The 14,544-nt window shown below is 43.5% G+C and overlaps 1 protein-coding gene across 5 annotated transcripts; it reads right to left on the bottom strand.

Moving 5' to 3' along the window:
* Window positions 1-275: 275 nt before the first annotated feature.
* IKZF5 (IKAROS family zinc finger 5) lies at window positions 276-14,541 on the bottom strand. 5 transcript variants are annotated; one of them, XM_064663594.1, is made up of 6 exons: window positions 14,444-14,541; window positions 11,491-11,556; window positions 10,498-10,592; window positions 10,031-10,194; window positions 9,580-9,762; window positions 276-5,627 (listed from the first exon to the last, which is right to left on the bottom strand). In XM_064663594.1, exons 4-6 carry the CDS (start codon window positions 10,161-10,163, stop codon window positions 4,684-4,686), a joined length of 1,260 nt encoding a protein of 419 aa, XP_064519664.1. In that variant the 5' UTR covers window positions 10,164-10,194; window positions 10,498-10,592; window positions 11,491-11,556; window positions 14,444-14,541; the 3' UTR covers window positions 276-4,683. The 5 variants fall into 5 exon arrangements, with proteins under 5 accessions (XP_064519664.1, XP_064519668.1, XP_064519669.1 ...); XM_064663598.1 differs by having other exon boundaries at window positions 10,498-10,645; window positions 14,444-14,515; XM_064663599.1 differs by lacking the exon at window positions 14,444-14,541 and adding an exon at window positions 14,170-14,254 and having other exon boundaries at window positions 10,498-10,645.
* Between the last annotated feature and the right edge of the window lie 3 nt (window positions 14,542-14,544).

Genomic DNA, 14,544 nt, shown 5'->3' with positions numbered 1-14,544 from the left:
ATAGAATCAGAGAAGAATTTAGCCTGGGAAGAGCACTTGGAAGTCATCTACTCCTGTTTCCTGCTTACCATGGGACTGACCTCGACCCACAGCCTCCTTCAGATGAGATTCTGAGGAGCACCTTGGCTGGTGACCTGCTCTGCTCTGTCCAGCAGCCCCTGAGCAATCCCAGAGGTGAGTTTATCCTCCTTACCATATCTAGATCCCATTTAGTCCTGAGCAGATCACCAGCTCCACTTGTGGTAGCACATGCAATTAAGAATTAACACGGGACCTAATTAGAAAGTGTTATTTTATTCATATCTTACAAAAGCAAAGCTTCACAACATGAACTACACATGATAGAGTTATTTCAGAATTAACCTTGTCATCTCAAAAACATTCACTAACATTAAAATTTATTTTACAACTCTAACAGGTTTCGTTTTTGCATAAAATATGCTCTTTACACTGAAATACATATTATTAACAAAGTAGGTACTTTGAAGCACATACACCAAGATTGCTCAATGAAAAATGCTTCAGCAGGAGAGAGATTTCCTGCAGCAGAACATCCATTTGCTGTAGATTTTCAGAGAAGCTTAAAATTAATAGAAAACTTGCCAGTAAAGACTTCTAAGTTACATTCCCTTCGTCAAAAAGAAACAAAAATCAACACCCCCCTCAAACATTCTGGAACAAAACAAACAGCAAGAGATTATTTGGATAGAAAACACTGCTGGAACATGTCACCCAGCACTGAGTTTTATATTAAAATGCCAACCAACATTTTATGTCAAAATCCTCTTCATCTAAACATGTGTCTGTGAAAAAACAACTACTTTCCCCTATTAGCTGCTTTGGAGTTGGTTTAAGTATTAACTGAGATAATTAAGATGTTCAAATATTTATTGGAATATTCAGTCTCAGTTAAGTCTGTATTGAGTGCTACGAATAGTGCATGTTGAAATGTCCACAAAGCTATAAAATAATCTCTTACAATAAAAACAAAAACTTCACAAAATTCGTGTTTTGCAACTACAGAACCTAACAGAACCAAGCTATGGAAAAATTCCATTTCCTTCCAAAACTTCCCTGTTAATAAAATGCTAATCACCCACCACCTTATAATATGAGGATTTGTTTTTTAAAAAGAAGCAAGTTAGTGCATTGTAGCACATGGAGAACTAGATATGAAAAGTCCCTCTGACTGAGAACTCAATCCCAGAATCCTGGACAAGTATCCCACACTGACAGGGTAAGGCCTGCTTGGGCAAGGGAATCATCAGGATCAAACTCTCAAACAATTTGCCAGTCTTTAAATTGTAGTCAAGAGGATGTACAAATTATGAAAAATAGGCCAATACCCCTTCCAAGGCTCCTCAGTGGAGAAGGGAACAGCAGTGTCAGGGAGTTGTTTGGCACAACAGCATGAGGAGGAAACAAGAAGAATCCTACCCCCGGTGTGACCCTCTGTGAAGGATGCAGGGATCCACCCCAGGGATCTGGGTGCAGAGCCAAGGGACAAACACCAAAGCTGCTGCTGCCCAGGAACCCCTCCAGAGAGGAGTTTGCCCAAGGAAACAGGGAAGTGTTCCTAGCATTGTTCAGCTGTTCATAGATGTCCAGGCTAATCTTCTTTTCCTGAGGAATTCCAAAGCAGAAACAATGGTATCCTGGCAGCAGCATTAAAATCCTTCCAAACAACAATTTGCAAGGTTTGGGGTTAGATTTTTTTTTCCCCCACACTGAGTTCTGTTATTAAGAACATATTTTCTCCACAACTGAGGATCCTCTCCTAAATGAGGGCCCCTTTTCCATCAGATCCTGCAGGCTTCCTCTTACTCCCAGTGACCTGACCAGCTTCCTATCCTTAACTTTGTCCAAGGGCATCGTGGTTCAGAAGTCATTTTTCTAAATCACCAAACCATGAGCTGTCACACAAAAAAAAGTCTGTAACTGTTTACAGGCGCTGCCAGCAAAAGTCCTACTGGATCAGAAACCACATCGATGGGATGGAGGGAGGGAATCCTAAACATTTGTGCACATGGAAGTCAATCTCCCTGCTGATACCAGGAGGGAGAAAGGCTAGAGCCACAAATCAAGGAGAACTTGGCTGTTGTGACTGGTGCCATTCCACACTGCAAGGTGCTCCCTGGAGCACCACCATTCCAGAAGCTTCCTTGGAGCTGCTAGAGCCTCGGAATAGGAGATTGCATTATCTATCAAAAAGGCAAGGAAAACCACTTCTATAAATTACTAATCATAAAGTTAATTCTCTTATCCTAATACTGTATTTTTAGCCAAATGTAGATTTTAGAATCTGCCAGTATGTGATGCAGAGGGAACCACCTTTCCTGTCCTCTTTGACTGGAACAGGCATCTTACAAAACCTGTTCAGGAGCAGTTACTTCCAACTGGATTCCAGTTCAGTCAGCTTTTAGTCCTTAAAATAAAGGACTCTCCATGCACACAGAATTGCAATTTTACTGATAAAATAAATTTTAAAAGTATAAAGCAACAGAGGGATGTTTTGGAATGATGAAGAGTGTAATGATGAAAAATGGAAATTACATCCTGCTTTACAAATCCACCCAACTGGATTTTGAACCAGGCCTGAAACCAATTACTTTTAGTAGTGACAGTGTGTTATTATTGTTCATCTTCACTATGCTGGAACCACTCCAGTGGCAGATTTCTGACCTCATTACTACAAGATTGTGCACAGCCAACAATCCAGTCCCTTCAGCTGGTTACCTAAGCACAGAAAATCAACAGCAGGTAAGTCAGGTAGAGAGAAACATGCCTGGTGTCCAAATTTCTATTTAATTAAAGTCAAAATTACTTCTAAAGCTAAAATTCTCAGACACATGGTTTTTCCTGCATTGACCTTACACTGACGTCACTGTTAGTGTTTTTCTATTGGCTCCAGGAAGTTTTAGCTCCCAGAACACTATAAATTTGCATAAGCCAAACATTTGCTACTCAGATTCCAACCAATTTGCAGACAGGAAAAAGGGAATATACAAGGGAAGCTTAAATTTTTCTCAAGTAAGACAAACCAAAGTAAAAGTGCACTTCTAAATATGGGAAAAGTAACAGTTCTCCTTTTTTTTTAATGTCTCAAATTCCTATCTAGCATATTAAGGGTTATTATTAATTTTGCTCAGATGTTTTATTTAGGTTTAAAGTGCCTGTCCGTTACCCTGGGGGCTTCTAAAATAAGATGTACAGTATGAAACAAAATAACAATTTTCAGTTACCATTTGCTATATAAATTCCTAAACCCATTGTAGTTCCTTTGCCTCCTACATGGACAGCTCAGAAAAGCCAGAGGCCCTTCCCCTTATTTCCAGCACACCCAAAAGACATTAAATCTGGGAGAGGGAATAAAAGAGACCTCCAAGTCAGCTGAATTTACAATAAACTAGATCATATAACCCTCAAACATACAGGCAATGTCTCAGTTGTAGCCTGGCCCAACATAAAACTGAACAAAGGAATTTTAATTTGTAAACCTCTTGTTTGTTCCCATTAGCACTCCTGTCAGCAAGACAGAAGTCTAATTGTGCAAATTTTAAATATCTGTACAAATTAGTTTAAGGCAGTTAGAAGTCTCACAGAATATATATTAGTTCTACAAGCTCTTTATTATGTCTGTTTAAAAATTACCTCCTCTGAAAAAGATGTGAATTTTGGAAAGTGTAGGTTAAAATAAGGTATTCTGTTTAATTTTTTGTTTGTATAACTCAGGAATGACAAGCTTTTAACTCTTTTTTTTTTTCTACTAGAGTTTTATTCCCAATAACCCGTTACCTTCTAGTTTTGTGATGAGTTTTTAAAATAGTTAAATTAGTGTTTGAGCCCTAGAATGAAGAGTGTAGGCTTCTAAACAGAAACTTATTATAAACCTTCATTGGATTAAAGCAACTTTTACATCAAATTGAATTTGTATGTGGAAGTTGCTTCTGTTTGCTTTTCAGGTTTAGAGTAGCCAAGTTTTTAAGGATAACTATGTCTCCAAAGTAGCCATATAGAATCACCAAGTGGTTTGGGTTGGAAGGGACCTTAAAGATGATTTAATTCCAATCCCCTTGCCATGGGCAAGGATGCTTTCCACTAGTCCAGGTTGCTCCAAGTCCCTCCAACCTGGCCTTGGACACTTCCAGGGATGGGGCAGCCACAGCTTCTCTGGGCAACCTGTGCCAGGGCCTCCCCACCCTCACAGGGAAGAATTCCTTCCCAATATCCAGTCTAACCCTGTCCTCTGGCAGTCCTTGTCCTGTCACTACTTGATATGCCACTGCATTAACCTTTCATATTTTATGGATAATGTGGCTTGTCCAGCCTAGTAAATACTCTGGTAGTGACATCCTATGGTTCAGGACACACACTCTGCTTCTCCATTTGCAGAATGTTTATTGGGATTAAGTGTAAGCAACTTAAATTTAGCAATCACAGCATGTAAATGCATTCCAATCCTGACAGCACTCTTGGCTTTCTTTGAAAGGCTACATATAAAATAACAACCAAATCCTACACAAAATTTCCCTGGCAAGTTTTACAACAACACGGAAATAAATGTGCCTCCTTTGTCGAATCGACTAGTGTGAGTATTCCATATGGGAATGTGCAAGCTTTCCATCAGCAAGTATGAAAAATAGACTGTAATATGTTAAAAAACTAAACCAAAGCATGTCTCAGTCAATGTTGATTATGTTGGCCTCTTGCAAAGTGGCAAGCGAAGTCGTACTTGTTTTTACACTTACACCCACAGATGTTGCACTGGAAAGGATTTTCAAATCCATGACATCCCATGTGAATTGTATAAAGGATATTGTCTGCAAAGTACATGTCACAGTGTGGGCAGTGATGCAGAAGCTGAGGGTCCTGGACTGGGAGGGTTGGAGCTGGAGTACTTGGCTGGCTGTTACTTATACTGGGAGTACTGGTGTGGGCGCTGCGATCGCTGCTGGGCCCGGCCACAGGACTATAGTTCCTTTGATTTTGTGGGGGCCGAGGATCTGGGCTGGTTGGAGATGAGTTTTGAGGAATATTTGCTGACACAGCTGAAACTACTGCAGGTGCAGCAGGCTGCTGGATCATGAAAGGCTTTTCATCCTGACAGGAAACAACGTCAGGAGAGGCTGGATTTTGGTTTTCAGGTGGCAAGCTGGACAACTGTCCAGCCAACGTGGAGAGCTGGTTTAAAGGATTATCCACCATGAGGTCTTGTGGATCTCTTGGCAACCCTCCACTCTGAGCCGTTTTTGCCATGCCCTCATATGCTTCAGTCTGGATATTTGGGATTTCGTGGGTGAAGTCATTAAGGTAGTCTGGTTTCTGCACCACCATGGAAGGTGGGCTCAAATTAATTAATGCTCTTCTGCTGTACCCCAAATTGCTGGTCTTCTTCTGCAAAACCCCCCACATCTTCTTGCTGCTCAGGGAAGACCTCGTGCCCTTGATGGGCACCATCTTGTGTTTGCGCCGCCGGTGGTGGGACAGGTTGCTCCTGTCGCTGCAGCGGAAGGAGCACAGTTCACACTTGTAGGGCTTCTCCCCGGTGTGGGATCGCATGTGGGCCTCCAGGTGACGCTCATAGGCCGAGGCAAAGGGACACAGATGGCACCTGTGTGGCTTCTCACCTGGAAAATTAGAACAGATCATGCTAAAGCACCTCGGAGCACTCGGAAAAGGCTTTTTGTGGGACACGGAGCGGCTCGCTGTGAACTGCTGATCGAACTCCAGAGTCACTGCCAGCCTTGAGCTCAGCTGAGTATCCAGTGGAAGAACAAAGAACATTGGGACATCTCTGCCTCACCCAAGTGATAATTAGCACAGGGAAAAAAAGTGAGTGGAATTAGCACAATAAACAAGCTGCCTTGGAATTGCCCCAGGGATGCCAAGGCTGAACGCAGTGATGTTTGTGTGGTGCCCTGGACTGGATCCAAACTCTCCCTCACCTGTGGAGCTACAGGCATGTCTGTGCCACCAAAATGAATCACTCTTCATAATAACTGAGCTTAAACACTGAGGGAGGATGTCCTTCTGGTATCCTCCAAACATCCCTAGTATTAAACATCCTGGAACTACAACCTAAAAAACCCATGCACCCACCAAAAAAATTGAGTTTTGAGAAAGGATCCTGTGGCTAAAGAGTTATTAAATAAAACAAAAGCCAGGTACTCCCTGGAGAGTTGTGTGTTCTCCCAGACATGGGAGGTGGTCAGGTATTCTCCTTTTACACAGGTAGAACTCTGACCTTCTATTAAATGAAATTTATAGATAGTCCATTAGCATTTTAAAAATACAGAAAACTTTCAAACATCATTACAGGCCATTTGTAACACAATGGGACTTTTGATTATCCTCTGATACGCTGATCTTCTAGAAGTTTTTAGATCCAGGTCTGCAATGTCAGAAATGCCTAAAGGATTTGATGCCTGTTCAGGTGCTGAAATGAATGATCATCTTATCCTTCCTATCTAGAATTCCAGGTTAATTGCTAAATCACTGTTGTGCAACTGATTCTCTTGCCACATAGCATGAAAAACTCAAAAAATGGTTACTCAGAGATAAAAGGATTTGCATCACGTGTTGCACATCTGTAACACACCACAGCTGCTGAACTCCTCATTATCCTGCTGCCAGGCTCTGCAGGAAGCCAACCCTGCAGGAGGCTGCACTTAGTAATGGTTGCATGATCATGCCTGGGACATAATTACTTTGGCAGATACTTTGCTACACTTGATGTTATCCAGGATGCATTACCTGTTTACTTACAGTGCTCTGAGGCTACTGGTCATCTACCACTTCCCTATTTTAATTCTAATGCTGATTCATCACTCTGAGCCCTCACAGTGCATGCAATCCATCTCCTGGCCCTTTGCCATGCTTCCAAGCAAAACAACACTCAGGTCTTGGATCTCCTTTCCCTTGATTAAAAAAAACAAACACAACAGCCCCCAGGAAAACCAAATCAAAAATTACCCTCTTCTTGTTCTGGAGTGCCCTGTCTCTGTACAAAGAAAGAAAGTGGAGCTTTCTGACGAGCCACTAAGGTTATGGCAAAGTGCTGTTGCCATCAGGACATGCAGTGCTGAATTAAAATTAAGGATGGAAATGTACTGTAACAAGGCAAAGGGGAAACTTATACAGAGAAAAAAAAGCAGCCTGAGATCCTTGTTTACATTCTAAAACTGAACAGGTTGGTGCAGAGAAGTGAACTGTTACTGTTGTCAGTCACTGGTATTTCATTATCAGGCATGTCTGAACCAGAAATTTGGCTGCTCCCTGTGTGAAGGTGTGTCCAAACTGCCAGAGCTCTTTGATGGACACAAGAGTGACAGCCCTGCATCCCCCTCTCATTACAACCACGAGACACAACTCAAAATGTTAGTCAAGGCCCAAACCCAAAGCATTATGTTTGCCTCAACACCCAAATTCGTGTAACTCATGGAACGTTTGCTTCTGACTAATGACTGTTGGGTTAGAGATTTTTGAGGATGTTTCTCAGCATCCCAATTCCTGGTTGGAATCTTTCTTGCCTTTGTATACATTATGCTGCAACTATGATGAAACGGTCACAAGCTCCCACAGGAATTTTGTTCAGCCACCTCAAGCCATTTACTTGGAGGGCTCTCCTCCCTAAAGCAGCACAGGACAAGAAAGCATTCTGAAAACCCAAGAGAGAACTGTTAACCTCAGATCTGAGAGTATGAAAAGGTAGGCAACTCCCTAGAGTAAGAGAAGGAATGCTGACACTACGCCAATACCCACTTTTTGATACTTAAAGAAGAGAGATTTGATTTTTTTGCTCTCTAGTATTGATAAAATTTATGACATTTGATATTAACTCATTCATTCTGTTTGAGAAACCCCATACACACCATGAAAACCATCCCAAGAACTAGCAAGCACACAGTTCCAACATTTTCTAGGAGCAATTTATGCCTCCCACCAGCTCTAGCAGTCCATCTGCTCATGCTGACACCTGGCCAGCAGGAACTGTGGGCTTGGGGAGGCAAGTTTTCAGATGGCAACAGCTTCTTGCTGCTGAAAAGACGTGACATTTTAAATTTGATGTTACCTCTGCATATTTTAAGTGCTCTTTAAAAACGAGCTCTGTGAGTCTGCAGTACAGTTTTCCCCAATCCACGGCCCTCATTTCACAAGCTCAGCATTAGCACTGCACAGAGTAAAGCTGATAAAAGTATCCCTCGTTGTCCACATCCCATATGAGGCAAATGGTAGGTGAAGCTGTACCTGCTTTATGAAAAACTAGACCAAACAAACAGCTCCAAAGCCCATTGCTGCTTTGCAGCTCTGCAGCAAGCCATGGCTTTAAGGCTGTTGCAAAGGCAGGTACACAAGCCAAGGTACCTTATCCACTACTGGAACTCCTCAAAATTTCCACTGGGAATCTGAAAACAGCAACAGCTACACACAGAGGCAGCTCATGGTAGCACAAGAGGAGAATTTACCAGGTCCCTAGAGTCTGAACCACAGAACTCTTTGATTTCTAATTGTTGCCATTTCCTATCCGATTGTGCCTTGTCAAAACAAGCCAACACTGCAGGACCAGCACCAAGGAGCATTGAATTCCCCAAAATCCATCCTGGGATGGATGCTTCCATCCCAGAATGGATTTTTTTGTGTGTAATATGTGATAAACATCCTGTGAAAGCAATGGTTCCCAGCAAAGTGAGAATGTGACTAGGCTACCTGAAGAGAGATAAATTATATTCCAGTTACAACATGTTTCCTTCAAGGTGAGTCCCAAACTATCCAAGACACTTGGAAGTTTTGGAACACTCCATACCAGATTGGAAACCTATGAAAACTTTCATTCTTTGCAGAAGACAATTTTTTTTTTCTTACTGCTCTAGTTACCAGCCCTAAAGTCTTCTGTGTCAGTGTAATATACTCAGTAGACTTCACAAGCACCTTTCATGTGTTTCCTCTCATGTGCCAAGAAGGTGGAGCTGACTTCAGGAACAGTTTAGGATATTCCACACTCTACTGAGAGTTTTGCTTTTCAGCTTTATACACCCAACAGTGGCAAATGCTCTTAAACAAGCCACAATTGATTTTTTTTTTTCTTTCCATTACTGTTACCAATCAGCTTGATCATATGCCCTCACTTTTGAATACTCTACCAATAAGAAAACTTTACTCTTAATCCCATGCTTTGTACTTTCACATCTAGAACGTTGTGGAGAACAGGAATATTCCCATAGCTAAACAACAGAGGAAGAAAAGGCCCTATAAATCTCCAGGTAGCAACATATACATTTGTCACTTTTCTGATTAGCACAGAAAAACTAATAGTTAATTTTAGAGCCCTTCAATTTACATTGAAGTTTTCATGCTAAGCTTTACTCCCATAGAGTTACTTACAATAAATGTCAGTAGGAATTTGCATAGTTTAAATACATGGCACACCTTTAAAACACAGTTATAAAGAACCAACCCAAACCCCAGTTCTAATTGTTAAGAACTATCAGGCTTCTTGAATAGTCAGCTTCTCACACACAAATCACAATGTTGAGTTAATAGCCCAAGCCCCACAGCCAAGCCCAGCAGAACATTCCCCACCTGTGTGAATCCTGATGTGTTCTATGAGCCGAGCTGTTCCTTTGCTGGCATAGTTGCAGTATCGACACTTCAACTTTCCATCAAACGTCCTTTCAAACCCATCCACCAACATTCCTGAGTTTTCATCCAGTGAAACTTCAACAGAGGGATGGTCCAGACCGTTCTGATCACCTTCTGTCCCAGCTGTGAGCAACACAACAAAGATTTTAATTAAGAATCTGTAGGACACTGTCACGCTGTGAGAATAGGCCAAATATCTTCTGCTTCTCTATGCCTTTGGTCTTTAAATATACAGAACTATAAAACAAAGGTACATACACATCTTTTGTGATGTGAAAAAGACTATCAGAAATGCTTCCATACAACTGCAGCACCTGCATAATTACCTGGACTGAAAACAGTGCAGTCACTCTCAAAAGTAGTCAAATTTATGGCACTGAAATGAGCTCACCTCCCTGGAGAGTCTCCACTTCCTTGTCGCCAGTAACTGATCCAGAAATCATATTGACATGGTGAGTCTGCTGGGTAAGATATTCCTGAAAATCTTTTACAAAGTCCAATGGTTCTGCCTTCTTTTCTCCCATATTGGCTCTTTACATTTACAACCTCTTGTGCCTAGAAGAAAAAATGCTTTCAGAACGCAAGTGTCACCAAATTTGAATGCATTCATAGAAACAAGTTTGTGTTTTGGTTTGGTTTTTAACTGAAGGATTACTTTCATCACACAGCATGACTCAATGCACAGATTGACAACCACAAGAATGTTATTTTTAGAGTTTTTAACTCATTAAAGATCACCAAATACAATTTATGGGGAAATGGTTTTCGGCAACAGTAACATAATGACCAAACAAATTAGATAAAATGATGTAATAATCAAAATCAACTTGCCTTTATTTTTAAAAAAATGGATCATACCTGAATTTCACTTCTCTGCTAAGTAGCAAACATGCTCCAAAATGTACTCCCAGCACACCAGATAAAAAGCACAGAGCACAGCTTCTCCACTTTCCCTGGAAGAAGAGAAAGGAAATGCAAGTCCCTTATTCTTCCCAACTCCTATGAGCTGTAAGAAAGAAACTTGAAAAAATATTTATGTTTTGAAAGACAGGCTCTAACACTCTACTGCTCTAAGCTTTATTAAAATAATTACACATCCAGCAAAAACTTTTCACAGGCTGCATCCCTTCCTTCTTGTGTCTCACAGAAGGACACTTCTGTCTCACTGACCATCTGAACAGTTTCTCTGATGAACATCTGGCTGCAAAAAATCCCAGAGCTGGGTCAGTCAGTTATGGCAGCTGTAATGTTGGGAAACCAACTGAATGTTGGGGAGTAGCAAAGATGGAAAGAAGCCTTAAAAAAAAAGCACTATTTCACAGTTCTCCCAAAATTTTAGTTTCCTATCCTGACTAAAAGCCTTAATCCATTTCATCATTTTGTACTGAAATAAAAATATTCACCGGTCAGTGGTCAGATTCTTTTTGGGGACTGTAAGTAACAAACCTCTATAAAGTCTCAATTCACAATGAATTTGGGAAGAGAGATTTTGGAATTCAGTTGGAAAGAGGACAACAAGTCTGTCACGTTATTATTCCTGCAGATTACGATCAGAAATAATTTACAATGCTACAATTTCAATAAGAATATCCTCGATTTTTTTTAATAGCTACTAAACAAAGCATTAGGTGACCAAGAGAAACTCACACTCTGAGTTCAAGACCACATTTAAACATCTTCTCCTGTATTTGCAAAGCCACTCACAAGTGTTTGTTCATTTTTGGCATCCAGATGAGTATGTTCTTTCACATCATAACCAAGTATGATACCAAACTATACCATGCCATACTAGCACTTGTTATCACCATTAACTTAGTCTGGAACACATCTTTATATATCAATTTTGCCTACCTTCTTTCAGGTGTCACCAGTCCCGTGTAGGCTTAAGTTAATTTGTATTCCATTTGTTGGTGTCTCCTGCAAAAAAAAAAAAAACCCAAAGACATCAGGATATAAATTAAAGATAGGGAAGAGAAAACCAGGACAATGTAATGTAGGGTCCTGACCAGGCCAAATCTCCACTAATTATAGTAATAAGAAACAATAATTTAAAATTAAATCAATTCTAAACAGTGAATGACAGAATGGTTCGGGTTAGAAAGGGACCTTCGAGACCATCCAGTTCCACCCCCTGCTGTGAGCAGGGACATTTTCCACTAACCCAAGTTGCTCCAAGCCCCATCCAACCTTGCCTTGGACACTTCCAGGGATCCAGGAGCAGCACCAGCTTCTTTGGGCAACTTGTGCCAGGGCCTCCCCACCCTCACAGCCAAGAATTCCTTCCCAATATCCCATCTAACCCTGCCCTCTGGCAGTGGGATGCCATTCCCCCTTGTCCTATCCCTCCAGGCCCTTGTCCAAAGTCCCCCTCTGGCCTCCTTGGAGCCCCTTCAGGCACTGGAAAGGACAATTAGAACATCCCAGGCTGAGCAATCCCATTTCTCTCAGCCTTAACTGATTGGATTAACTGCTTTTATAATCATATTTAATTCTGAAAGGAAATTACACAAAAGTTCATAAACAGCTTGGGGGAAAGACATTATTTTGGTGATCAACTGCATAAAGCTTCCTCTCTGCCTTGTTGATTAAACATGAAAACACTCATCCTCATCCTTTTTTTCACAGCAGTGGAGGGAAGTCACCACAATTTCAGCACCACCCCAAACCTCCCATTATATGCTCAAAAGATCTTTCTGTGATTTTCTGTGGTATTTTTTACAGCTCCATAGCCAGCAGCTCTCCTCCTCAGGGGGGGAATGATGCACATCTGATTCTCGCTATGTCACTCCTGCAAAGCATTAAATGTAACTCTAATGATCAGAAACTGAGCAGCCCAGCTCGTGTTTCACACAGGAGGGAGGGGCTGACCACACCGGGTGTTACTCGAGCTCTGCTTACACAGCTACACTTCCTCCAGCCTTACACAATGAGTAGAACACTGGATACTCATTCCCTACACAGGCATTGCTGCTGGACTGAACAGTGGTCACAGGACTGAGGTGAGCTAAGCGTATTGTCAAAGAAGAATGTGCCAGGATGAGATATTCTGCCTACATAATTCTGCTAAAGAAAACAGCTGATAGTATTTTCTTACTAGAGTAAAACAGGTAGTTTCACACACAGTCAGAATTAATCCTGCAGCAATTATAAGAGAATAAAATGAGGACATGGATGCAACAAGAGAATAAAATGGCTGTGAGCACGTGTATGCATCCCACCTCCTTTTAAGGAATCCAGGAGAAAAAAAAGGGAGATCTCGCTGTTCCATCTTTTCCAGGGCAAATAACTTAAAGCCGGAAGGATCCCAAACTCTATCCAAGCCTTTTCTGCACCTCCTCAAGGAGTTCTGACCCTGGGAAGGGGGAGTGAGAGACATGGAGCTCCTGGAGTGGGGACAACAAGGATGACTGGGGGTGTCTCTGTAACGAGGAAAGGCTGAGGGAGCTGGGGCTGTTCAGCCTCCAGAGGAGACACTGAGAGGGGCCCTCAACATGTCTGTCACTGTCTGCAGGGAGGGGGCAGAGGATGGAGCAGGCTGTGCTCGGGGAGCTCAGCGATGGCACAAGGAGAATGGGCAGGAACTGATGCCCAGCAAGTTCCACCTGGACATGAGGAAGAACTTCTTCCCTGTGCAGTGACTGAGCACTGAAACAGAGACCAGAGAGGTTATGGAGTCTCCCTCATAGAAGATATTCCAGAACTATCTGGACACAATCCTGTGCCATGTGGTCTGGGATGACCCTGCTGGAGCAGGGAGGTGGGAACAGATGACTCACTGTGGTCCCCTATCACAGAATCACAGAATTATAGAATATGCTGAGTTGGAGGGACCCACAAGGATCACCCAACCCTCAGCCCTGCACAGGCCCATCCCCAAGAGTCACACCACGTGCCCTAGAATATCATCCAAACACTCCTTGAGTTCTGTCAGCCTTGGTGCTGTGCCCACTGCCCTGGGGAGCCTGGTCAGTGCCCAACCACCTTCTGAGGGAAGAACCTTTTTCTACTATCCAACCTAAACATCCCTGACCCAACTTCAGGCCATTCCCTGGGGTCCTGTCCCTGGTCCCCACAGAGCAGAGCTCAGTGCCTGCTCCTCCTCTGCCCCTCCCCAGGAAGTTATAAGTGCAATGAGGTCTCCCCTCAGTCTCCTTCAGCTGAACAGACAAAGTGCCCTCAGTGTCCTCACACGGCTTCCCTTCAAAGCCCTTCACCATCTTCGTGGCCTCTTTTGGACACTCTCTAATGACTCAATATCTTCCCTACATTGTGTCCCCCCAAACTGCCCCAGAATTCCAGGTGAGGCCGCCCCAGGTCAGAGCAGAGCAGGACAATTCCCTCCCTGGCCCGGCCAGCGATGCTGTCTGTCTCTAATGCCCCCCAGGACAGGGTTGGCCCTCCTGGCTGCCAGGGCACTGCTGACTCATGGCCAAGTGGCCACCCACCAGGACCCCCAGGGCCCTTTCTCAGCACTGCTTTAGTGCTTTCCAGCACCTCATGCCCTGGGTTATACACACAGCCACGGCTTACCCGTCCCAGGAGCAGAATCCGGCACTTGCCCTTGTTAAACTCCCAGCCTGGCCGTTTCCGTGACTCTGTGGTTTCTGTGACTGTGTCCCCCGCCCTCACACCACGGCAGCAGCCACGGGGCTGCGCCGCTGACCCGGCCCCGCTCCCGGCGGGGCAGCGCGGCTCTCCCCGAGCGCTGTACTCCCGCCCCCCGCCGCCCGGCGCCCTCCCGGCACAGGAAGGAGGCGAGGAAGAGCGCAGGAGAGGCGAGGGAAGCCCAAGACTGGTCACTCACCGCAGCCGCCCCGCGCCGCTCCGGCCTCCCGCCGCCGCCATGTTTGTTGTGCCTCCCCCGGCCCGGCCCGGCCCGGCCCCGCCCACCGCGCTCTCGCGAGA

The sequence above is a fragment of the Pseudopipra pipra genome, chromosome 8, assembly GCF_036250125.1.
Source record: "Pseudopipra pipra isolate bDixPip1 chromosome 8, bDixPip1.hap1, whole genome shotgun sequence".
NCBI lineage: Eukaryota > Metazoa > Chordata > Aves > Passeriformes > Pipridae > Pseudopipra > Pseudopipra pipra.
This window is presented reverse-complemented; position numbering and strand designations above follow the sequence as displayed.

Coding starts and splice junctions, on each gene's coding strand:
- IKZF5 (XM_064663594.1), bottom strand. CDS start 10,163: ATGGGAGAAAAGAAGGCAGAACCATTGGACTTTGTAAAAGATTTTCAG. Junction 9,763..10,030: donor AGTGGAGACTCTCCAGGGAG/GTGAGCTCATTT, acceptor TGTTGCTCACAG/CTGGGACAGAAGGTGATCAG. Junction 5,628..9,579: donor ACACATCAGGATTCACACAG/GTGGGGAATGTT, acceptor CTAATTTTCCAG/GTGAGAAGCCACACAGGTGC.